General features: G+C 34.6%; 1 protein-coding gene across 1 annotated transcript in view; it reads right to left on the bottom strand.

The window, feature by feature from the left end:
- Positions 1–25,942, bottom strand: part of SEMA3D (semaphorin 3D) — a 227,712-nt gene that overhangs the window by 103,164 nt on the left and 98,606 nt on the right. Inside the window, exon 4 of the mRNA XM_007530229.3 lies at positions 6,915–6,977. Within this exon, the coding sequence (XP_007530291.1) occupies positions 6,915–6,977 (63 nt within the window). The remainder of the gene's footprint in view (positions 1–6,914; positions 6,978–25,942) is intronic.

The raw sequence follows: 25,942 nt of genomic DNA, 5'->3' as shown, positions 1-25,942 counted from the left end.
CCAATGTGTCCTGGAGCTCTGCTTCCCCAGAACCCTTCCCCACTAGGGAAAGAGAGAGAAAGGCTGGGAGTATGGATCAAGCTGTTGACACCTGTTTTCAGCGGAGAAGCAATTACAGAAGCCAGACCTTCAACCCTCTGCATCCCACAATGACCTTGTTAAAGGGTTAAAGAATAGGAAAGCTATCAGGGGAGGGGATGGTATACAGAGTTCTGGTGGTGGTAATTGTGTGAAGTTGTACCCCTCATATCTTACGGTTTTGTCGATGTCTCCTTTTTATAAGTAAAAATTTTTTTTAAAAAGTATGCTTTTTGCGTTTCCATGTGTTTCTCACCATTGAGACACTGATTTAATAGTCACTGATGCTAGAAACAGACTACTATAAAGAGAAAGCTCAAGATGGTTCTAAGAATTAAATAATAATTTTCAATGGCAGAAATGACTCAACTTTGTACCGATCTTTATATGGATTAAAATAAGTGCTATTTAACAATTGTTTATTTCTTTTTTTAAAAAAAATCATATTTAATTTTTTATTGGATAGAGACAGTCAGAAAAGTTGAGAAAGGGAGAGGCAGAGAGGGAAACAGAAAGACACCTGCAACCCTGCTTTATCACTCACTAAGCTTTCCCCCTGTAGGTGGGGACCAGGGGCTCGAAGCTGTGTCCTTGTGCATTGCAACATGTGTGCTCAACCAGGTGCGCCACCACCTAGCCCCATAATTGTTTATTTCTTTCTCTGATTTTGATCTATACAAAACACCAATATTTCAATATCCCAATGGTTATTGTGATTTTAGTGTGAACTAAAGCTAAAGTAGAGAGTTTAGTTTTTAGTAAATGATTATGCTCGCTTGGGGAGGGAGACTATATGAAATGCTAAGGATATAATAATGAAATTCTTCCATCCTTTCATATCAGAATTGCTAGAAAAAGAATGGTGTGTGGGTGAATTCAGAATTAATGACAAAATTTATCAAAAAATAAAATAGACAATTATACTCAACATTTTATCCAATAAAATTGATAAAGGGTAGTTCTCTAAATAAGGTAGAGACATTAAACATACCTTCATTGCCTAAGAGAAAATACTTGGGAACATAAGTCATACAAAGATAGTTTCATGGGGCTGGGTGGTGGCACATCTGGTTAAGCGCACATGTTACAACGTGCAAAGACCCAGGTTCGAGTCCCTGGTCCCCACCTGCAAGGGGAAAGTTTCAGGAGTGGTGAAGCAGTGTTGCAGTTGTCTCTCTGACTTTCCTTATCACCCTCTTTCCTCTTGATTTGTGGCTGTCCCTATTCAATAAATAAATAAAGCTAATTAAAAAATTAAAGATAATTTCACACTTCATATGTTGCCTAGGGTAGACAATTTTGCAAAACTCAGGGAAACTTTTACTATAAATATTTTAGTGATTTAATAATGAATGATAAGAATGTGGTATAAGAGGGGTGCAATTCCCACCTCCAGAGTTACATACCTCCTCTCCATTGGAAGCTTCCCTATTCTTTATCCTCTGGGAATATGGGCCAAAGATCTTTATGGGGTACAGAAGGTGGGAGGTCTGGCTTCTGTAATTGCTTCTCTTCTGGACAAGGACATTATCAGGTCAATCCATACCCCCAGCCCATATCTTTCCCTGGTTCTCCTGTAATTTATAACTTCACTTTTTAAGTCACAAAGACCCTGTATTTTCTTTTTTTAGGCACAGCTTCAAAGTTTTGGTTAAATAGAATGATAATAATTAACTTGAGCTAATTCACTTTGCTACCTGCATGGCTGGTAATGGTAGTGTAAGTCTATGAGGCATGAAAAACGATAACTTTGAGAAACAACTTTTTAAATTTTCCCTGAAAGCTGGCTAATTTGTCAGCTACTGCCTGCAGTTGCAAGAATTTTACAACAATCTAATCATTCAATGAAAGGAGGAAGCAATGTATCTGATTTATTCAACTCCCATGAAATACTACATTTCTTTTGCCTGTAAGCATCCTAACTCTCTTTGACCACACCCAGGAATAAAAGAAAAGAAATTTAAAGCAGTAACACTTTTTAATATTGTCAGGTAATATTATTTACTTAATCATGTCATCTCTCATATGAATTCAAAGATGTGTAAATAAATAAATAAATAAATAAAACAAGTATAAAATATGATTAATATTCAGTGCAAACATAAACATGTAGTCATCTATGAAGTAATACATATAATTCTATTTTCTAGATAAGTCGAAAGTATTAGTGAAACATAAATATCTTTTAGTACTCTAGACAAACATACAGTCCAGTTAAATCTGATATAGCTTTATAACAATTGCTTATGACTAAGTTGTAATTTAATTATATTTAGTTATATAGAGAGACATATTATTATTCAGAAATCTCGTGCTTTAAATTTAATACAGTTTGCAGACTACTTTTACCATGTAAAATATTTATTTATTTATTTATTTATTTATTTATCCTTGGGCATAGTCATGTGTGTGCTTCACAGGGTGCACCACCACCTGGCCCCCTCATGCAATGTTTTCTGATCATCTGTTACCTGCCTATTATGGTGCTAATGGTAGTTTTGTCTAGCAGACTTAAGAATACATTCTGTAAAGGTAATTTATGTTTTACAGTGTTGAAAATAGTTCAATAAGTTATTAGCACTTCAGAGAAAAACACGATGAACTAGGCATCACAAGGGAGAAAGCCTAGTGCTAAAGTCAGTGCATGCATGAATAAGACTCTAGGTTCTATCAGGCACCACACATGATTAACAAAGACAAAAAAAAATAAGCAAATAGAAAATCATAAAAGGTGGAGATTACCTAAGCTTCTACCCACTCCTCTGTCTCCTACATACACAAAAGAAAAATATTTTCTAAAACCATTTACATAGAAAATCTACAAGAGCTTTCATATATCTCATATATCTTATATTTAAAATGTTTTCTACACTCTTATCACATGTTATTTGTAGTCTCTTCTTGTAGAATATGCATATACATTGCTAGTTAAAGTATAAAAGCCACAAACTTTCTAAAGAACAATTTTGCAGTGTATAAATTAAGATTTTATATATGTGACAGTAATCTGATCCATAATAAAAGATGCTCAAAATGTTTATGTAAAACATTTCATAAGCAGTAACAAAACTTCTAGCAAAAACTGAAAATACAGCACAATTCTAACAATGCAGGATTGATGAAACAACATAAAAAGGGATGCAGTGAAGCTATAAAAAGGTAGTATTATAAAAAGGAATTTAATGACATGGGAAAATGCTTCAGGCAATCTGTGAAGGAAAAAATGGGGGAGGAGTCTGTGTATACAATGATTTCATTCTGAAAAATAGTAAATAGATAAGATAGGAGAATAAACACCACAATGTCACTAAATATCTCTGGGTAATGTTCATGGAGGAGAGGTATTTACAGATGACTTCTATATACTTAACAAATGTTTTACAACCATCACTTTGTTTTACTTTTTAGATTTCTTTAAAAAGAAGAATGTAATCATAGAACTTTAGAAATTGAAGATACTGTAACTCAGTGTAATCTCTCTGTTGGCAAAGTCATATGTCTAAATGTAACGCCACAGACAATCCAAGCTGACCTCACTTTGTACCTTCTTTTTCCTGCTCTGTGCTGTTTAACTCAGTTATTTTAGTCAAGTCTAAATGCATCTCTTTAATAACACTCAAAGCAGATACAAAATGCTACAAAAAGAGCTTCTTTGATTAAACTAGGGCCTATGTTCAAGAACAGAAATAGCTCTTTTGTTTCCTCATTTTCTATCCCTTCTTCACTCAACTAACATAGACTATGGTAAATAATTCACTGTTTTTTCAGTTATATAGTACCTTTGTGTCAAGGAAAATCTTACCAAACACTTATTAATCCAAAATATACTCTTGGGAAGTAGGTAAAAATTACCAGAGGAGCAGGAGAAGTCAGAGCAATGCTAAGGGTAGTAAATGATGCCAATATAACCACATATTTGTTTCAGTTTCCTGTAGGCTGATTAACATAGTGCTATTTAAAATGTACTGTTTGTACTATAATGATATTAAAGAAAGAAGTGATTTCATGGATAGGGTTTTCAAAACTTCTTTAAAGAGTTCAAAATTTTTATGTATAGTTTATAATATTTTTAGGTTCAGGAATAAGAGTTCTGGCAATACCTGGCTTTGCTATATATTAAATGTGTAATATGGGGAAGTCATTTCATTAATAATAAAAATCTGGCACAAGTATTATTATAAGGATTAAACAAGTTTATAAAGCATTAGGATCAGCTCCAGAATCATGGTAAGTGCTGTGAATTTTTATCCACTATAATGATGAATTAAATAATAATAAAACAGAAGACAAAGGCTTGTGTTATCACTACTTGATTAAAGACTCAACTTCATAAACTAATAATAATAAAAAAAAACCTGAGAACTCTTTCTAACCCTGGGCTAGCAACAGACATGCTTAAAAATTAACAGGGTTAATAGTTTCCAAATCAAACTGACCTGGAAAAGGCTCTATTATTTAGATCCTATATGTTCTAGGATATCACCTGCAGAAGACTTTGTCACTCTTAGCTGTATCTTTATAATAATGACACATAATTTTTATATCACTGAATTTAGCAGAGTCAAGCATGAACACTTTCACAATGACAGTTTTCACTGATTGTTTGACCTTGATGGTTTGGCACATATCTACTCCATGAGAAAACTGATAGCAATTATTGGAATAATTATAAGTACAATTTTTCTACTCATCTCTTTATTAGATACTAGATATCAGGAGCAGAAAATGTTCATACTTTTTAATGATATCCTTAACCTATTATTCAACACAATAATTTTGGAAACTTATAACGTAAACTTCATTTATTCTCCCAAATTAAAAAAATACTGACAAGTTTTCAGATCAGGGTACCAACTCAGAGATGGGATATTTCACAGGATAAAGAGATGATTATAGACATAGGAGGAAGAGGAATACATTGTACAAGATTTATTATTTTTCATTTTTAGTAATATAAGTGTAAGAACTGTTTCCTGTCACATTTGATGTTAACAACTGCTGATAAATTTCAGCTAAAAAACATGTATCTGGAAAGATTATATTTAACACTAGCTGAATATAAAAGCCATAACCAAAAGTTTTTTTACATTTGTTTTGCTTTACTCATCTTGCATATATCACTGTATATATATATATATATATATATTTGAATAGTATAAGTACCCCCATGAAAACAGATACTATATCAGTTTTTACAAATATTTATGCACATAGGGTTTTACCATGTGCTTGTTGAATAGATAATGAACCAATGAGTGTACAAATTTACTATAGAGGGTTCTTTAGCTTCGCACCTAATTTATTAGGTGTTGTTTCACTTTTATCATGTAGATAAAGCAAAGTGACAATTTTACATCTAACTATGCTTTCATATAAACACACTATTTGTAGTTATTAAATGTGAAAATACTGCTTAGTTTAGTACTGCTGGATTAAAGGCAATATTAGAAGATGTTACAAAAACCCTAGAAATGTTCATGTTCCTGCCCAAGGTCAGGATCTTTGGGCATCTTGAGTTACACATTCAGGAAGTAATTTATTTTGCCAACAAAAGAACAACTCCTCTATCCAAGATATGGAAGTCAAAGCAAAACACAGAGCATCTGGCCTAAAGCAGAACACAAAGATGAGAAGAGGCAGAGTCACAGAACTTTTCAGTCTGGAGATAAAACAGGCAAGACAGTTTTGGGATTACGAAGGACAACTTGAGCAGTGCAGAAAGGAAGCCACATCGGATGTCCCAATTGTGATGTGGATATTCATACTTGTGTAAGATTCTTCTCTGGTCCTTGAAGCAACTTAATTTGAAGTTTTTTTAATTTTTTTTTATTTTAGGGAGAGAGAGAGAGAGAGAATGAGAGAGAAAGAGAAACACCAGAGCACTGCTCAACTCTGGCTTATGGTGGTGCAGGGTTTAAACCTGAGACTTTGGAGCCTCAGGTGTGACAGTCTGTTTGCATAACCATTATGCTACCTCCCTGCCCCTGAAGTTCTATATTAGAGTCCCACTCCTTATCCTTTTAAGTTATTTGTTGTAATTGTGCTGAAGTAAATTTTAAGATAATACATTTCTATTTCTTATCCTACTATGCTGTTGGTATGCTTCATATTGGTTTGGTTTCACTCCCCCCCACCTCCAGGAGATTGTGGTTTAGTCTTTGCCTTTTCGCACTTCTCCCTTCTCCCCGTCCCCTATCCTATGTACTTCCTGGGTTCCACTCTGCTGCTGGAGGGGAAAGATGGAGGAGCACATGGTGTGGTGATTAGGTTGTTTGCCTGCTGGTGAATAAAGATTAAACTGGTTCTCAGCTCAGCCATGAGTTTCTGGTCATCTGTTACCTGTCCGTGAAGCCAGCCCGGAGAAAACAACAGTATGCTGTTTCACTTCAAAGCAATCCTCAATAACACCAACATTTGAAATAACTGTAAATGTTTGAAGTTTAATTTCAAGGCAAATTAAGTATCAACTGTATGTTAAAATTACTTATGATTTTGTGTAGTTACAAGATATAAGCGTATAAACAAAAATAAACAGTCCCAGAAATCAGTAGTTTCAGATAATTTGCTTTTGAATGTTTTAGATATATATCCAACATGCTTTGTTAGAAAAAATAACAATATTGAGAATTAGTTCTTTAAAAGTCACAGTATTGACAAATTTATAAGAATAATGTTATGTCTTTTAATCAGGTAGAAATAGATTATACCAATTTGTTTTTACATGCAACATGCTAATTAAATCTTAAAAGCAATATACTGATGCAATTAATTAGATAAAACCCAATATAAATATTTACAATCAGCTCCAGTCAAAGATTTTTAAGTACCATACTTACATTGGCATCTTTCCCAGCTAATTTACATAATTCCACCCGTTCTTTTGCAGCAGGCCAATGAATCTGTAAGACATTTCAAGGTGTGTTAGAATTTTATTTTCTAAATGACCTTACAATTGGGGGAGTGAGTGTGTGAAGTTAAGAGTGGTTAGCAATCTGAGAACATATTGCTAGACATAAGAATTGTGTGACTAAAATATTTTCCAAAGCTCCCTTAAATAGTTCCTAGCTAAGAAAAAATGTACTCAGGATATATTTATTCATCCTTTAATTTATTTTTACATGGATCTAATAATAACATCAACATTTGAAATACATGTAAATGTTTTATGTTTAATTTTTTAACTTGAATTTTAACTCAGCTTAATAAGGTTATACAGTTTTATATTGTGATGACTTCAGATTATCAGATTAGGGTTTGCATAAATGATTATATTTCCCCTGATTTCCTGTATTTATTCAGAGTGGTGATACATTATAAAAGTGAAAGATGTGGTATGGAAGATAGCTCTCTCACAAACATTAATCTTAGAGTGTTAGGTTACTCCAAACCCATCTGCATGAATTTGTTAGCAATATTTAACATGCATGAAACTCAGGGGAATTCTGGACTCAACTAATTGTCTAATAAACATTCCTTATTTATATATCATACTAATCCTATGAAATGACTATACTTACATTCTCTGATTTAAGGTCAGAAGACTTTTTAGCTTAAAATAAAAATATGACCCAGGCTCTATCTGTCTACTGAACTGGGGAAATCTTACCCACTACAAATATATATATATATATATATATATAGTTTGAGGACATACTAAGGGACAAGTGGTATGTAGATTTCAGTCATGTTTTAATAATAGTAAATTTATCACAAAGGTTTTGATTTTTTAACCACCTTTAGGAATTCTGTCAGAAAGTCTTTGTAAAATAAGGTGCAGCTGCAGTACTCCATCATCTTACAGAAAGAAATGTTCTGTTAAGGTACAGGCAAGAAGAAACAAGAAAAGAAAGCTGTGAGTATTGTGTTTCTCACCACTATTAGCAGAAAGTGTTTTAATAGGTGGAGAAAAAGGAAAATATCCTGAGGGAATACATTGAAAGAGACTTGTTAAACCAAGAATTAACAAATGATTTAGAATTCACTAATGTCTACATAGTAGTATCTCATAGTGAAACTTTAAGGTTTTAAGAACAGAGAATTTATATTCAAGACTCTCTTAAAAGATAAATACAATGAAATTATTAAGGTTTTTTAAATGAATTGAATGTATACATGTAGAGCACATTTTAACAACCTACAAATTACATTTGCAAAGCTAAAAGATACACTAAGCCAGGGTGGCTGAGTCAGAAATCTGCTTCCAAGATAGCTTGCTTTCCTTAGTGTAATTCACAGTGAAGAACTAAAGGCATGATTTACTCATAAAGGGTTTAAATAATCACCTTATACATTAGCACATATTGAATTGTAGCCAGTATTAAGCCATGAATAGACTACAGTAAGGAAAAAGTATTATGGGGACAAAGAGGATAGTTTTAGTTTATCAGAACACCAATCCTTCAAATCCAAGGTCCCAGAGATCAGAAGTTAAACCCCCACTATCATTGTATATCAGAGTTGAGCAGAATTCTGGTCCCTTCTCTCTCCCTCCTTTCACCTTCATTCTCATCATAATTAAACATATGGATTAAATATATGGGTTAAGTGATAGCTCACCCACTGAAATATATACCTACCTTTTAGGCCTTGAGTTTGAGTTCCACACCACATGAAAGTACAATAGGGTGGTAGCGCAGAGGGTTAAGCACATGTGGCGCAAAGTGCAAGGACTGGCATAAGGATCCCAGTTGGAGCCCCTGGGGTGTCGCTTCATAAGCAGTGAAGCAGGTCTGCAGGTGTCTCTCTTTCTCTCCCCCTGTCTTCCCCTCCTCTCTCCATTTCTCTCTGTCCTATCTAACAATAACAACGATAATAACTACAATAACAATAAAAAAACAAGGGCAACAAAAGGGAAAATAAATAAAAAAATTAATACAAAAAATACTATAAATGGCACCAGATGAGGCTCATAAATGAACAGTGGAAAGACCTCTCTCACTCTCTCTCATCTTCATGTCTCTCTCTCCCTCTTCTTTCTCTTTCTAAAATAAACAATGGGATGTTTCACTTAGGGAGGTCTACTCAAAGGTAACATAACATTCACATGGTGCTTGCTTTTATCACTTTTCCAAACCACAAATCAGAGGGGGAAAGGGCAATGTGGCTGGCTCTTAGCCATTCATTATTAGACAAAAATGTGTCCCCCCAAATTGCAAATGAAATAACACTTTCTGAAGTAAATATAAGAGCAAGTAAAAATATAGCTAATATAGATCATTTGAGATGTACAGATAGGTGAATAAATATATCCATAGAATAGTGTTGACTACAGGATACACACAGATGATTACCCAAGGTGGGGAAAACAATTTGATAGTGTAGATATTAGATTTGTTCTAGATGATACATGTTCATGTATTTAAATACATACTAAAAAAATCTAAATGATACAACAGAATCATGTTATACTAAGTAAATGAATGACAAAACTAACACTGTGGCTCTGGCAGGAAGCTTTGGAACTTCAGGAAGTTGGTTTTCATGGTTTGTGTAGCCACCAATAACAAAAATATTCAGCAGTCTTTTTTTCTTTTCCTTTTTAAATCATCATTTTGAATTTACGGACTATTATATTTCTAATTAAGCTTATGAGTTTAAGATCTTGAGCTCTAAGTAGATGATGATGACCACTGCCAGAGCTTCAGTACTCTAGGCTGGATTTTCCATATAGATGATAGATAGGTAGACGAAAGAAAGAAAGAGAGAGAGAGAGAAAGAAAGAGAGAGAGAAAGAGAGAGAGAGAGAGAGAGAGAGAGAGAGAGAGAGAGAGAGAGAGAAAGAAAGAAAGAAAGAAAGAAAGGAAGGAAGAAAGAAAGGATGAACACTAGGATGGAAGCTTCTCCTAGTGCTCAGTACTCTCATATGGAGTCATAGGACTAGAAACTAGGTTGCAAACATGGCTATAGGAACCCTCTCTGGTGAACTATCTTGTTAGTGACTGTGCTCCCTTCTTTCCTTCCTTCCTCCTTCCCTTCTTTCTTTCATATTCCTTCACAAAATCTAGGTCTTGGGTATGTTCAATTTTGTATCTTTTAGGCTTTTTATTTTCCATTCAGAGAGGCAGAGAGTGAGGAAGAGATACCACAGTGCCACTGTGTGTCTCATGTGATAGCAGGGCTTGTAACTGAACCACACTTGTGAAAAGAAACATGCCTTACTGGAAATGCTATCCCTCTAACATCACTATACTTACCTTTCAGGTATATAGTTCAGTGGTAAGTATATTCTCATTGTAGTTTAACAAGTCTTCTGAATTGCAGCATCATACAAAACCAAATCTCTTAATTTGGTGATTTTTGAATACCTTAATTTTCAAGAGATAATTTTTAATCATTGGATTTAAAATTAATCATATCCAGAATGTGTGTCTATGCTTCAGTGGCTTTAATTTTTAGTTCTCCTCCTTTGGATTCTAATTTAGATTAATTATGCTTTGAGCCATTTCAATACATTGGATCTTGTTCTTTTGGTTTTATATGATGGTTCAATTTAATCACTTCTCAGATATAACTAAGATAATTATCTATAGACTTTTGACACCTGATTTCTTTAATGTCATTAAAATTAATTATAGCAAACTAAGTCATAAAATAAGAAATTTCCATTTAAGTAAAGAAAACATAAAGAAGAAACAACTTGTCATAGGACTCTATTTTATAGCCTACATTGCTGTACTAAAAGACAGGGTTAAAGTAAATCATGATATAAGTGTTTATATTAAATTTATATTTAATATAAAGTTAAATGTGAATATGTTGGTAAGCACTACAAAAAGGAAGGAAATATGAAAAGACTGAAAGAAATATGGTGTCATCTATTGATTTTTAAATCTAAATGAAAATACCAAGGTTAGCACTGAATAGTTATCAGTCACGAATTGTGTGCTCATTAGGTACATAATTGTGAAAGCCCTTTTGTTCGCCAAGCAAGGTGTGGCATGCAATTGTTAAAATCTGAGTCAGATGATAGTTCTGTAAACAGATTGGGTAACAGAATTTCCATGAGAGATACAAAATGAGAAGAGAGCACAGGAATGGAGATACTATGCTAAGGGAACATTAAGTGCTAAAATCTCTACCAGTCATCTATTTTGAGCCATTAGTTTAAATTACCTGTTGACAATGTCAACTCTAAAGTAATTACTTAGTTTACTATTTTCAACTTTAGTTTTGTCTTAAGTATTTGAACAATGTAATAGTGTTTTATTTTTTTCTATTTGAAGAGGAATATAAATCTCTAGAAGTTAATTAAATAGCTGTTTTGTATGTATTTAGTTATTGATTCTAAATTATATAACAGTTAATTGAATTGTGTCATTTTAGTTAATGATGCAATGAAACTAAAACCACAAGTTATCATCAAAGTTTTAGTTAGTTAATATCGTTACATAAAAAAATTTTAAAAAGCACTGAGAACTGATTGCACTCCAGAAGCTGGTTTAATATATCTTTTGGTTTCTTTTAAAAAGCACACTTTTTTTTCTGGTTTTAGCCCACTTTTCACCATTCTCTTTCAATGCTATAAAATCTAGCAACTGTTAAAAATAACAATTATCCTTAGATCATTATTACTACCACATTCTTAGAGTATTACAAAGATAATTTTACTTTGTAAGGTAACACTCAAGTCTTAAAAATGAAGATTTATTGACATTAAATATTGGCTTATTTTAACACAATGCCATCAAGAATTTAGGAAACAAATGTAAGACCACCTTAATTATAATAATCTAGAACAAATCTGATTGTCTTCCAGACTCTGAACATTTACTTAAAAAAAGGAAAAACAATCTTTGTAGCAGTGCCAATATTAAATGATTATTTTAACTGTGACTTATGGTGAGAATTCTTGTCAACTAGTCATTAGAATAAAGTGGTTTTTTATTAATGTATTTATTTATTTTTCTTTAGGGCTATATATTTTTTACATTTTCACAGTCTGGGAAAGACACAGCATTTTACATTTTCCTTTTTCTTTTTTTTTAATTTTTATTTATAAAATGCAAATATTGACAAGACTATAGGATAAGAGGGGTACATTTCCACATAATTCCCATCCCCAGAGTTCCATATCCAATCTTCTCCCTTGATATCTTTCTTATTCTTTATCCCTCTGAGAGTATGAACCCAGGATCACTGTGGGGTGCAGAAGGTGGATGGTCTGACTTCTATAATTGCTTCTCCAATGAACAAAGACATTGGCAGGTTGATCCATATTCCCAGCCTGTCTCTGGGATCTGGGGAGGCAGGACTCCAATACACATAGTGGGCAGGGAAGTCAGGTTGGCATCATGGTATCATCTGGAACCTGGTGGCAGAGTAACGAAGCTAAAGGGTTGAAATTCTATGCCTGAAGTCTCTGGACAGTCTGAAGTGAAACAATCTGAGGTAGTGGTACTGGTTGTATTGATTAGTTTGGTATCAGCAGATGCAGTATCAGTTGGTATGACTTGATAGAAGCATACAGGAAACTGAGCCGCACTCAGAGGTTCCAGGACTGGAAGATGTATGGGCTTGATAGGGAAAGGGGAAGGTTCCTGCAGTCTTAAGGTTTAAGAAGGCAATTGCTATAACAAATTATTTGGCAATTGGGTTAATTTATGATTTGTAGTATCATACAAGACCTCACCATAATCTATGACCTTTTATGCTATTTACATATAGCTTTTTCTTATAAAGTAATGCTATCAGTTGCTATCAGTTCTCCCTGTCCTAAGTTTTTAAGAGATGTAATATTTCTGAAGAACAAGTCATTATTAGAAATGTATTAACAATTTGAGCCCACTGTTAAAATTCAATCTGATTACCATTTTGAAGTCTTAAGTGCTTAAAGTAACATACTCAACCTATGGTCTGTGCATCAAAAAGTTTGAGACAAGGGGGCTGGGTGGTGGCGCAGCTGGTTGAGCACATGTATTATAATGCATAAGGACCTGGGTTCGAGCCCCCGGTCCTCACCTGCAGGGGAAAAGCTTTATGAGTGGTGAAGCAGGACTACAAGTGTCTGTCTCTCTTATTCTCTATCACTCCCCTCCCTCTTGATTTCTGGCTGTCTCTATCCAACAAATAAAGATAATAAATAAAGAATAGTTAGTTCAACAACAACAAAAAAGTTTGAGGCACTCAATCAGTTTTTTCCCTCTCATATTAATTAAATAGTGATTCACGAGACTGCAAATTAATAGGAGTGTACATCAACACCACCAAAGGACTGTGTCCTGATTCCCACCCCCTCTCCTCCAAGTGAAGCTCAACATCTACTCTCACCCTCTACCCAGAGATTTTTACTTTGGTGCCCTACTCCAAATTTAGGAAGAACTTACTTTGAGTTTCCCTTTCTGTTCTTCTTTCTCAACTTCTGTTTATGAGTGGGATCATCCCATACTTGTCTTTATCTTTCTGACTTAGCTCACTTAATTAACTTAATTCTTTCTAGCTCCATCCAAGATGGGTGAGAGAAGATGGATTCGTTGTTCCTAATAGCTGCATAATACTCCATTGTGTAGATATACCACAGCTTTCTCACCAACTCATCTGTTCTTGGGCACCTGGGTTGCTTCCAGGTTTTAGCTATTACAAATTGTGCTGCTGTGAATATAGGTGTACACATATCTTTTTGGTTGAGTGTTATGGTGTCCTTGGGGTGTATCCCTAGGAGAGGAATTAGTAGGTCATATGGAAGCCATGTGTAGCCTTGTGAGAGTTCTCCAGACTGCTCTCCAGGGAGGTTGGACCAATTTACATTCCCACCAGCAATGCAGAAGGGTTCCTTTGTCCCCACAGCCTCTCCAGCATTTGTTGCTGCTGTCCTTTTTCATGTATGCCATTCTCACAGAAGTGAGGTGGTAGATATCTCAATGTTGTCTTTATTTGCATTTCTCTGACAATCAGCAATCTGGAGCAATTTTTCATGTGTTTGTTAGCCTTTTGGATCTCATCTGTAGTGAATGTTCTGTTCATATTCTCTGCCCATTTATGGATGGGGTCATTTGCTTTTTTGTTGCTAAGTTTGCTGAGCTCTTTGTATATTTTGGTGATTAGTCTCTTGTCTGATGCATGGCATGTGAAGATCTTCTCCCATTCTATGTGAGGTCTCTTTGTGTGATGGTTTCTTTTGCAATTATCCTGGGTATAGCTACTGATTAAATTAATGCTAAATAATTAAGGCTTGAAACTGATTTTAACTAGTGTGCTCCTTCTACAGATAAAATTGAAAATAGAAAAAGTACTGTGGGAAAGAGAAGAAATAAATTTTTAAATGTTTTCCTCATAAAGTGATATATAAGTTAATGTTTTAAATCAAAATCCTATGATAAGCCAGATTCATTTTTCTGTAGTTTACTGACATAATCATATTAGTATCCTATTCTTTCTAATATGATACAAATTAAATAAATCACTTCTAAATAATTTCTTTTTATATTTATACTGATAATGATAGAATATTATTATATGACATATATGATATATATTTATTTATTTGGATATATAAAATTCAAGCATGAAAATAGCTGACTTAATAAAATGAAAATTATTTTAGTGTTTCTTATATTTGACAAAAGTTTACATAGTTAATTGCATTTTTTAGTAGAGATTTAATAGTAATGTTTTATGAAAAGTCAAAGGAGCAACATGCATTTTCAAATGAAAGTTATGCTCCATTTATCTTATGTTGTTTCTCCTCAACATACTAAATGTTACAATGCATTTGAATATTTTAATTTATTTTGAACAGAAATAGGCTGGAGGACTTCACAAATAAAATACTGCACTGTACTTAACTATGACTGTTTAATTTACAATTTACATAGTTCGTTAACAGTTATCATTTAGTAAGGTAAAATGCCAGGCAGATTATTTCTAATCATTTAACCACAGACAAGTTACAGAAACATAAGAAAAAGATAAGGCGTTATAACAACATCCTAAGGAAATTCTAATTACATCTGTTCTTTGTTTCATCTTTTGAGATACAATTTAATTGACTCAGCTTAGCAAGTGCAGGGTCAGTCAAATGTCCTTAGGCCTAATTCAGAGCTGCTGTAAAGACTGAATGGAGCATACAAGAGGAAGTCACAACTTGTTCACAAAACTTAATTAGGGGCAAGAATTCATAGCCTTCCTCAATAAAGAAATAAATAAAAAAATTCATATCCTTGAAACTGTTACGTGGTTATTATTATTATTATTAATTATCAAAGAATAGGATTCAAGATTTTGAATGGTTGTAAAGAATTTGGAAACATGTTACTTCTATACGATATGGTACAAGAACTTAAAGTACCAAAAGAACAATGACTATTAGGGTACCAAAACCAGAGCATGGTTGATCTAAGCTCAATGAAGGAAGTACTGAAAAATAGGATAGAAGCACTGAGGTTAAGTTTACACAATTGAAGTTGACTGGTAAATGAGAAGTTCACTTTTCAGGCTGTTTGGAGTGTGAGTTGTTGGATGTGGCAGGGGACAAATTAACAAAGTAACAACAATGCTATATGTTTTTTTATAAAATGCATTTACATTACTAAGAAAAATAAGTTATATTCTTTCCTCTGATCTACCCATGTGTTTCACTTCCTGAAATATAGGTGAGAATTCTCTTTCTCTCTTTTCTCCCTCTCCTTCTCTCCCCCCCCTTCTCCCCTTGCACCTTACTTTATGTAACAAAATTTAGTTTGGGACTTGTGTGTGTGTGCATAAAGATCAATGAAATGAAGTGGAATTAGAAAACAAAAGTTCAGAGGATGGCAGAGGACCTGGGGGGGTTGTATTGTTATGTAGGGGGTTGTATTGTTATGTAGGAAACTGAGAAATAGTATGCATGTACAAACAATTGTATTTAATGTTGACTGTAAAACATTAATCCCCCAATAAACAAACACACAAAAAAGAAAATAAGAGTTCAATTTCCTGTGGCACTGCTTGTTAGTAGATAATGCTACTCTTTCACACATTATGGTAACATTACCTTCAGAATGAGCTTGTTTCACCTGACATGCTCTGGATTGTCCCTTCAGATAATAATGTCTAGTTTAATAACACTTCCCCAGGAGGTCTCTTCTAATTGTTAATCTGAAGTTTCTTTTCCTGGATTATTATCACATTAAAAATAGCATTTGGTGACATTAGCGCAGCGGTTGTTAAGCACAGGTGGCGCAAAGCAAAAGGACCGGCATAAGGATCCCTGTTCTAGCCCCTGGTTCCCCACCTGCAAGGGAGTTACTTCACAAGTGGTGAAGCAGTTCTACAGGTGTCTCTCTTTCTCTCCCCCTCTGTCTTCCCCTCCTGTCTCCATTTCTCTCTGTCCTATCCAACAATGATGATATTAATAACAACAATAATAACCATAACAATAAAACAATAGGGGCAACAAAAGGGAATAAATAAATTAAAGAAAAAGTTAAAAAAAAATAGCACTTGGTGGGAGGCCAGGTGGTAGTGCATCTAGCTGAGTGTACACACTACCATGCTCAAGGACTTAGGTTTGAGCCTGTGCTCCCCACTGATGCTTTATAAGTATGGAATCAGCACCAAGCCCCAAAGATAAAATTGGTGGTTACTAAAACAAAACTAAAAATCTACTCAATGCTGTATTTTTCTTATTTCTTTAATCATTTTCTTTCCCATAATACACTTTCTAGAAAAACAAAAAGTGGGGTCACTGTAAGTACAAAAGCCCAATCTACCCTATTTCCCACACTATTTCTATCATCTAAGTGAGTGCCAAGAACATAGCAGAAGCTCAATGAACATGCATTGGTAGAAAATGAGATAAGGTCGGGTGGTGGCACATCTGGCCGAGCGCACATTTTACCATGTTCCAGGACCCAGGTTTAAACCCTTGGTATTTGGTATCCACATGCAGGGAGCAATTTTCATGGGTGGTGAAGCAGGGCTGAACATCTCTCTCTCTCTCTCTCTCTCTCTCTCAGTACATTGTTCCTTCTTCCTACTCTCTTTAATGCCTAATATGATATCGCATATCTAATAAGAACTCAATACTTACTGAGCAGTGATCTGTAGTAGCATTTCCCTTAGAATTCAAGATAGAATTCTGTAAGATTTCTGGCAAGAGTCTGAGCAGCCTGACAATATCTCAATAGTCTATTACAGTGACCAGATGGGACCTGCACATCAGCACCCAGGCTGGGGAGCCAACACATCCATGAAGGAGGCAATTGTTTTACCTCTGTGATTTCTGGATAGCATGTGTTCCACAGGCAAAAGGAACAGATTAATGACCAAAAAACTAAGTAGGGCTCCTTACACTAAAAGTTTATTCACTGGGATGTCCATATGGCTCCTAAATACTTTTATTCTCTTATTTCAAGTAGTATCTACAAATAAAAAAAAAAACACAATCTCTTTTTATGAATAAATTATTTTAAATGAAATGGTACTTATTATAAAGCCTTCCCCTTATGCACCTATAAAATAAAGTCCTAAGTGAGAATGTCTTTTTCAGTATGAAGTAAGTAGATCTGGAGTCAAAAGGTCATACTGATTTATAAGAGCATTTCTGCTTGTAGTCAGTAGGATGCAAGCAATGAAAGGATCCTCATATATGAAAACCTTCTTGTTTTAGATTTAATTTCGGAAAGGGAAATGAAAAAGCACTTTCTATGCTATACAATGAACAGTGATTCAACATTCTACTGGAAATCACTATATTTAATATCATAAACTCATCTGACTTATTACTTTCTAATTGAAAATGCTAAAATAAGGGAATTACTTGACCAATTTCAAGTAATTTAATTTATATATTTTGTTTATTTTGGATAGAGATAAATATTGAGAAGGAAGGGGGAGATGAGGGGAGAGGCAGAGAAGCAGAGAGACGGGCAACACTGTTTCACCACTTATGAAGCTTCCCCTCTACAGATGAGGGTTGGGGTCTTGGCTTGAACCCAGTCCTGTAATATATGTATTTAACCAGATGCACCACCACTTGGTTCCCAATTTAACCAATTTTTATACTTATATGCCAAGTTTTAATGATAAACCCAGAGGTTATAATAACAGCTTAATTTATGACTGTTAGTGATAAAAACCTGATATACTTATATTCATAACATTCCCTAACATTTTGTTAAAAAATGTCAATTGTTTTAAAGACCCAGATTTAGATCAAGTATTTTATATTTAAATTTACTCAAAGTTACCTTTCAAAAACTCAGACTGTCTTTCTTAAGTAACCAAATAGAACCATTCTTAAGTAGACAGGGAGACTTAATTTTGAGCAAGGAAGTGACATCTGATTATTCAAAATATAATGTTAATCCTCTTTGACAGCATTACTGTCATCTCCTTGATTATTTTAGAAGAAATATTATATACAGTTAGACAAGAGATATACTGGCAAATATATGTCAACTAAAGAAGCAATTACAGAAGTCAGAACTCCCGCCTTGTGCATCCCCAAAAGAATTTTGCTCCATACTCCCAGAGGGATAAAAAATAGGGAAGTTTCCACTGGAGGGGATGGAACACAGAACTCTGGTGGTAGGAACTGTGGAATTATACTTCTAATATCTTATAGTCATGTAAATCACTAATAAAAATTTAAAAAATATGAAGTTACCTTATATGGACTATGACATTACATACTGCTTTAAAATATTATGTTCTCATTTTAAAACCCACAGGAATACTTCTCCCCCTAAATAAAACTTTTTAAATGTTTTTACAGTAATTATATATGTAGCTTGGGTCAGAAGTTTGGCTCAATAAGAGAGTAAATGCATTAAATGCATAAGACTGGAATCCCAGTACCTTATAAGAGAGAACTGTACTGTAGTTTCTCTTTAAAAAAAAAAATCATTATTTTTATCTATTGGATAGAGACAGAAATCCAGAAGGAAGGGGAAGAAAGAGAGGAAGAGAGACAGAGAGACACCTACAGCACTGTTTTACCACTTGCAAAGCTTTCCCCCTGCATGTGGGGACCACGGGCTCAAACCTGGGCCCTTGTGCATTGTACCATGTATGCTCAACTAGGTGTGCCACCACTGGGCCCCACTAATCTCTCTCTTATCAAAAATGAAAACATTATAAGGAAACACATGCAAATTACTGAACAGAACTTTAAAAAATATTATATTGCTTTTGGCATTAACATTAAGGTTAGCTAGTAGTTTTTTGTTAGGACCTAAAGATATTTATTTTTTCTTAGTGAACAAAGAAATTATTTGAATATTGTACATTTAATAGTTTTATTTTAAATTTTTTGTGCTATATTTAATTTATTTATTTACTATTATTAATGAGAGAAAGAGATAGAGAGAAAATAAAGAAAGGGCAGAGAGTTAAGCTTGACTTATGGAGAGGCCAGGGATTGAACATTGGTCCTTAATGTCTCAGGATAAAAGTATTTTTTCATAATCTTTATATTACCTCTTTAGCCTAAAACAGCAAATGTTTTGATTGAGGTTATTAATACCCAGAAGATGAATAATATTAATGGAATGCTAGCATTCTGTTACTGGCTACCCTTATGATTCCAATGCACATGTTACAGGAATGATACACAAAGTGTTTGCCCATTACATTTGGAAACAAAGCAACATTCTTTTCGGAGTTCATTTTATGACTTTGATAGTATAGCAAGATGTTAAAAGAGATGTTTTAGCTTAGAAAAATTTCAAACTTACAAGATAACTCAAGATACAAATATTTTCAAAGTAGGTGGCCAAGAAATACTTGGATGATTTCAACCATGACTAAACTATAAAATAGTTGGAAATTGGAGAATAGAAAGTTTTTCCTTTCTCTTGAAAGGGATACCGTGTCTTTGACAGTTGTATCATGCACTTTATAACTCTCAGGGTGAGGAATAGGTGTCAGGAAGATGCTTTGATGGGACTAGAGAAGCACTTGAAATTCAACCTTCAGTTTGTGAGACATGTGGATTAACACCTAAATGGTTAGAAAGAAACTATCTCTAGTAAAAATAGAGGTCAGGTTCAATGGTTACATTATATCAGTCTAAACTATCACAGTGTGTCCAAGTAAATGCACATGACGGTTCCCTAAGGAACAGATGGAAACCATGCTCAAAATTTAGATGGCATGAGGTCATCTTAGGTCCCTCAGAAGTGAACACCTGGTAGAACTGCCATCTGTCTCATGATAATGAATCAGTGTACAGCAGTCAAAGGTGAAATGCAGTCACGCTTATCCAGTGAACTGCAGGAAAGAAATTCAGAGGGGGAAATTCCAGAAACTCACAAAGATGCCTATGATTGAAATTTCACATTTAAATGTCTGACCAGACCCAAAATTCAAGAAGTCAGGTCTCCTGATAGTGATAATAGAATGAATGAACACTTGTCTAAAACCCTCTATCGTTTTCCTGACTTGATGTTAAAGGGGGTCAGACACTGTGTTTAACAAGTTTAGGGAAGAGAGGGTGCTCTAAGGAGGGGCAAAAGAAAAGATTTCTACCATATGCCTCACATAGTATGTCCAAGCAGGGGTAACATATTGGGACCAGAGATTCAAATTTAATTGAGATTGAATATTTATTACATTAGACTGGAAATGTTAAACTGCTGGCTAACATTTTTCTGTACTACTCACATGTGGACTTAAAATGCATGGGGCCTAGTGTAGTGATAGAATTGGATCAAAAGAAGTAGTTCACAGAGTACTGGAAGAGATTGTGAGAGATAAAAGAAAGCTTACTACTATAGTGTTTGAGCTGACATAGAAGCTGGTGTTAGTTAGGTGGTAAAATAATTAATTGTAGTCTCTGAATAAGTTTGTTTCTCATTGATCTGCCTATATAGCCTACATGAACAAATAAGAAAAAAATAAAACAAGAATAAAACTCATGTGATATTAGGGCTCAGTTTATGAAATCATTCCCTTTGTGACCTGTTTGCTTATATTCTGATGTAGAGACTCACTCCACCCATATATGGTTTGAAATGCTTCCAAAATGAGTAACATTTTCATATGGAAGGATCCCAACAATTCATTAGCTCAGAAGTCCAACTAAGTAACATAACTAAACAGAGAGAATTACACTTTTTTTTCCTGTCAACATTGACTCCATTAAAGGACACAGAGAGGGAAAGTGAAAAAGAAAAAGACACAATCAGTTTGTATATATTATACTTGTAAGTTTACAAAGAAAAGGCTCTGGGTTTTACATGAATTATTTCTAGGACTATTTAAGGCTGAGTGAAGTAGGGAAGGTTCATTTGTATCACAGTGATGTTATGTTGTTAAAAATATAATTTTAGAAGTCAGAGGTCCTTATACCATATTGTACAAATGCCAAATACTTTCAATATTATAGTGTCTACTTTGAGCAGGTTTCTAATACATCACTTGCAATCCAACTACAATCTACCACCTTTCTCAAAGAGTATCAGAATTTATTTCCTGTATACTACCTCTGACTTGTGGGATGGGATGGAAACTAAGGGCTGGATCTGGAAAATCTTGTTTCCTTAGCTTAAACTATGAGAAACATACACAAAGAGGGGAGAAGCAACTCTCTCCAATCCATTTCTCCAACATGTTTTTCCTTATACTAACTAAACAAGGTAATAGTAAGCTTTAAATTATGAATCTAGATTCATAATTACTAACTATTCATAATTCATAACTACTTTCCAGATTACATTCATCAGTTTGACCTAGTACAAATGCTATATACATGTGGTTTCCCTTCTTCCTGAATTCTTACAATGTGATCTGTCCCATTAATACAGACATTTAAATTTTGTCTAACCTGTCCTGTAAAGCATTTAATCATGATATATTCTCTTTAATTCATGTACCTACAATCTCAGAACCTGGAATTTTTATTCTGTAGACAGTCAAAGTATTCTTAGGCCATATATATTAATGTAGCTAAAAGAGAAAATAGTCAAAGTTCTGCTACTAAAAGTGTATGCAGCATTCCGAGAGGTGGTCCAGTTTCTAGAGTTGAAAACATGAGATCCTGAGAGAGTCAGGCAGTAGCACATCAGGTTAAGCACAGGAGGCACAAAGCGCAAGGACCATACAAGGATCCCATTTTGAGCCCCTGGCTTCCCACCTGCAGGGGAGTCGCTTCACAAGCAGTGAAGCAGGTCTGCAGATGTCTGTCTTTCTCTCCCCTCTCTGTCTTCCTCTCCTCCTTCCATTTCTCTGTTCTATCCAATGACAATGACATCAATAACAACAACTATAATAACTACAACAATAAAAAAGTAAAACCATGAAATCTTGAGATCATTCCCAAGAGTCTCATATAGCACACATCTACAAAAATATATTGTACATTTAACTTCTAGCTCAGAGAATGGCAAAATGAAATTAATCAAAATGTCATTAGTGGGGGCTAGGTGGTGATATACCTAGTATAGAACATATGTTATCACGCACAAGGAAACTGTTTCAAAACACTGATCCCTGCCTAACTACAGGACAGAAGCTTCATGAGCTATGAAGCAGCACAGCAGGTGCCTTTCCCCTCTCTCTGTATCCATCTTCTCTGTCAGTTTTCCTCTGTCTTTAGAAAAAAAAAATGCCCATCAAGAGGGGTGGTTCTCTTGTGCAGTCACTATAATCCCAGTAATAATCCCAGTAGCAGTAAAAATATAATAAAATGACATTAGGGTCAGAAGACAGTTGAACATCAGAGCACAGTACTTGCACATCTGAGTCCCTTTTCTTGTCCCCCTGACCCCAGGCATGCCAGGCTCAGTCCTAACCAGTATCATATGGCAGAGCTTAGTGATGCTCTGGTTTCTTATGCTTTCATAAAAATAAGTAAGTCTTAAAATCATTATTTTAATTATTGTTCTGATAGATCTATAATTTTATAATATGTATTCAATGAAGCCTCAATCACATTAGGATACGTAACTTTCAAAATATGTTCTCTCATTTAATATATAGTATATGATACTGAGCACTAGTACTAAACAAGAATAATACAGTCTTTAATGTTTTGAGTCAAATTGTAACCTGCTATCTCTAACCAATGTTAGCAATGAAAGCTTCTCCAATGAAAGCTTCAACATTGGAGAGAGAAAAGTGACAAGGTATCAGAAATTTTGAAGAGATGTAAAGCAGATGATATCATGAAAATTGGTTTATAGAAAGAATCAACAGAAAAAAATTGCCACCAGGTTTATTATCACTGGTAGCTGTACAACAAATCCAGGGCTCCCAGTGGTCATTTTTCATTTTTTTGTTTGTTTGTTTGTTTAATTGGACAAAGGGGAATTGAGAAGGGAGGTGAAATAGAGAAGGGAAGAGGGGCACCAGCAGCGCTTAGTCACCCCTGCAAGTGGGGAGTTGGGCTAGAACCTGGGTCCTTGCACATGGTAATTTGTGCATTTAACCAAGTGTACTACTGCCTGATCCAACCCCAAAAAAACTTTTATGGAAAAAATAAAAACTTTTACATAATTACAAGAAGAATCTGTAAGATCAACAGATTTCATTTTATTATCACCAATACAGGGTGATACTTTCTGTATTGTGGAAGTAGTCTGAGAAACCTAATTTTTATTTTTATATATTCTTTTGTTCATCACTTTATTGAACATATGCATATATTGTTTACTGTATTAGGTACAAAATATTGTCTGAACAGAGCACAAATTGTAATAAGGACATTATTAAAAATTTATTCCTTAATAGTTTTGTAAATGACTTTGTTACAGTTTCTAATGAATATACACCCCCCAAAATAATAACAAATACTTAATGGCAGACATTTTCACTATGCATACACTTGTTTGTACAAAAAAAATCAAGAAGTCATAAGTCCTAAATTTTGATGTTTTGTTTAGATATTTTCTATTGACATCTTTATTTCCCAGAGGGGAAAAAAATCCCAACTAGTCACTCATAACCCAATTATGTGTTATAGATTGCTTTAACTCTAAAGAGTACAAAGGACACCCTTCAGCCACACAGAATTCCAACATGTGTGGTTTCATCCACAGTGGGATTTGGATTTTTGCCTAAGGGCATTGAGCCAATACAAACCACCTAAGCCTAAATACTGCTAAAGTGCTACTTTTTGACACTTATTTGCTACTGTGGAGTACCTTTTAACACCACAGTGATTTATATAAATTTTAAAGATGAATTTCTATAGAAACATAAATGCTTACCTTTGCATACATAAATTCTTTAACAATTATCCATGTTATATAGAGAAGCTAGTTAACCAGAAAATCTCCAGTCCAGAATCTAATTTTATTATATGAATAGTTATTTATTTCTATAAGATCATTAAGGAAATCAATATTTTATAAACATTTATTTTATTAAATATCAACAGATTTTAAGTATGGAATATGGCCAAAGAGAGATTAGTTTAAAATAGTCATAGAAGGAAGTTACACTATCAGAGTTTATTTTAAGCAATGATCTAATACACTCAGCTCAGACAAATGGACTTTTTATTTCAGTCCCTCAAGGCAGAGACAAGCACAAAAACAAATTCCCTTTTTATATGAGTTGCTTTTTTACTATTGTACTAAAATTGAGACATACTTCGGGAAATTCTTTGTTTGCTATGTAATATCTCTTAAGGCAAAACCACAGTGTTGATTAAGGGTTTTTTCAGCTTCTTTTATAAAATGACTTATTACTTGCTACGATGTTTAATAATGAGTGAGGCATCACCTGATGCCTCATCCATTGACTATTCTAAGACTATAAGTATGTAAAACAATTTCTTACAAAAAGCAATACATCTTTAAGAATAAATGCAATGGAGGCTGAGCAGCAACACATTTGGTAGTGCACACATGATACAATGTGCAAGGACCTAGTTTCAAGCTTACATCCTCTACCTGTAGAAGAGAAGCTTCAAGAGCAGTGGAGCAGTGCTGTCAAGTGTCTCTTTTTCTCTATCCCTCCTCTTGCCTCTCAATTTTACTCTCTCTAACAATAACAAACGAGAGAGAGAGAGAGAGAGAGAGAGAGAGAGGAGAAAAAAAAAAGAAAGTGGCCACTAGGAGCCGTGGATCCATCATGCAAGCAACATGCTTCAGTGATAACAATGGTGATAATAAAAATAAGGGGCCAAGTTATTGTCTGGGGAGATGATGTCATGGCTGGAAAAAATATCTGCATATCATATTTCAGGATCAGGGGAAAAAAGAAAAAGAAAAGGAAAAAAAACAGTATAGCCACAGGTCCTTTGCAATATAACTAAAATATGCCTACTAGCTATCTATAAAATGGAGGACCCCCAACTCTTCATATGCACTAAACCAGCTTTTAGATCCATGACTGGTCAACAATTTGTTCAGCTTTCTATGTTAACTCTCTTTTCAACCACCAGGTTCCAGATGCTAGCATGATGCCGACCAGACTTCCCTGGACAGACAACATAACCAATGTGTCCTGGAGCTCTGCTTCCCCAGAGCCCTGCCCCACTGGGGAAAGAGAGAGGCAGGCAGGGAGTATCGATCAACCTGTTGACACCCATATTCATCGGTGAAGCAATTACAGAGGCCAGACCTTCCACTTTCTGCATTCCATAATGACCTTGGGTCTATACTCCCAGAGGAGTAAAGAATAGGAAAGCTATCAGGGGAGGAGATGGGATAATTCTGGTGGTGGTAATTGTGGGGAGTTGTAACTCTTTTATCCTATGGTTTAGTCAATGTTTCCTTTTTATAAATAGAAAATAAATAAAATAAAATATTAAGGGGCCAGGTGGTGGTGCACCTCATTGAGCACAAGTTACAATACACAAGGGCATGGGTTCAAGCCCTCAGTCCCCATCTGCAGAGGGAAAGCTTCACAAGTGGTGAAGCAGGGCTGCAAGTGTCTCTCTCTCTCTCTATCTCCCTCTCAATTTCCATCTGTCTCTATCCTATAAATAAATAAAGATAAT

This window comes from Erinaceus europaeus, chromosome 8 (assembly GCF_950295315.1).
Source record: "Erinaceus europaeus chromosome 8, mEriEur2.1, whole genome shotgun sequence".
In the NCBI taxonomy this organism is placed as follows: domain Eukaryota; kingdom Metazoa; phylum Chordata; class Mammalia; order Eulipotyphla; family Erinaceidae; genus Erinaceus; species Erinaceus europaeus.
This window is presented reverse-complemented; position numbering and strand designations above follow the sequence as displayed.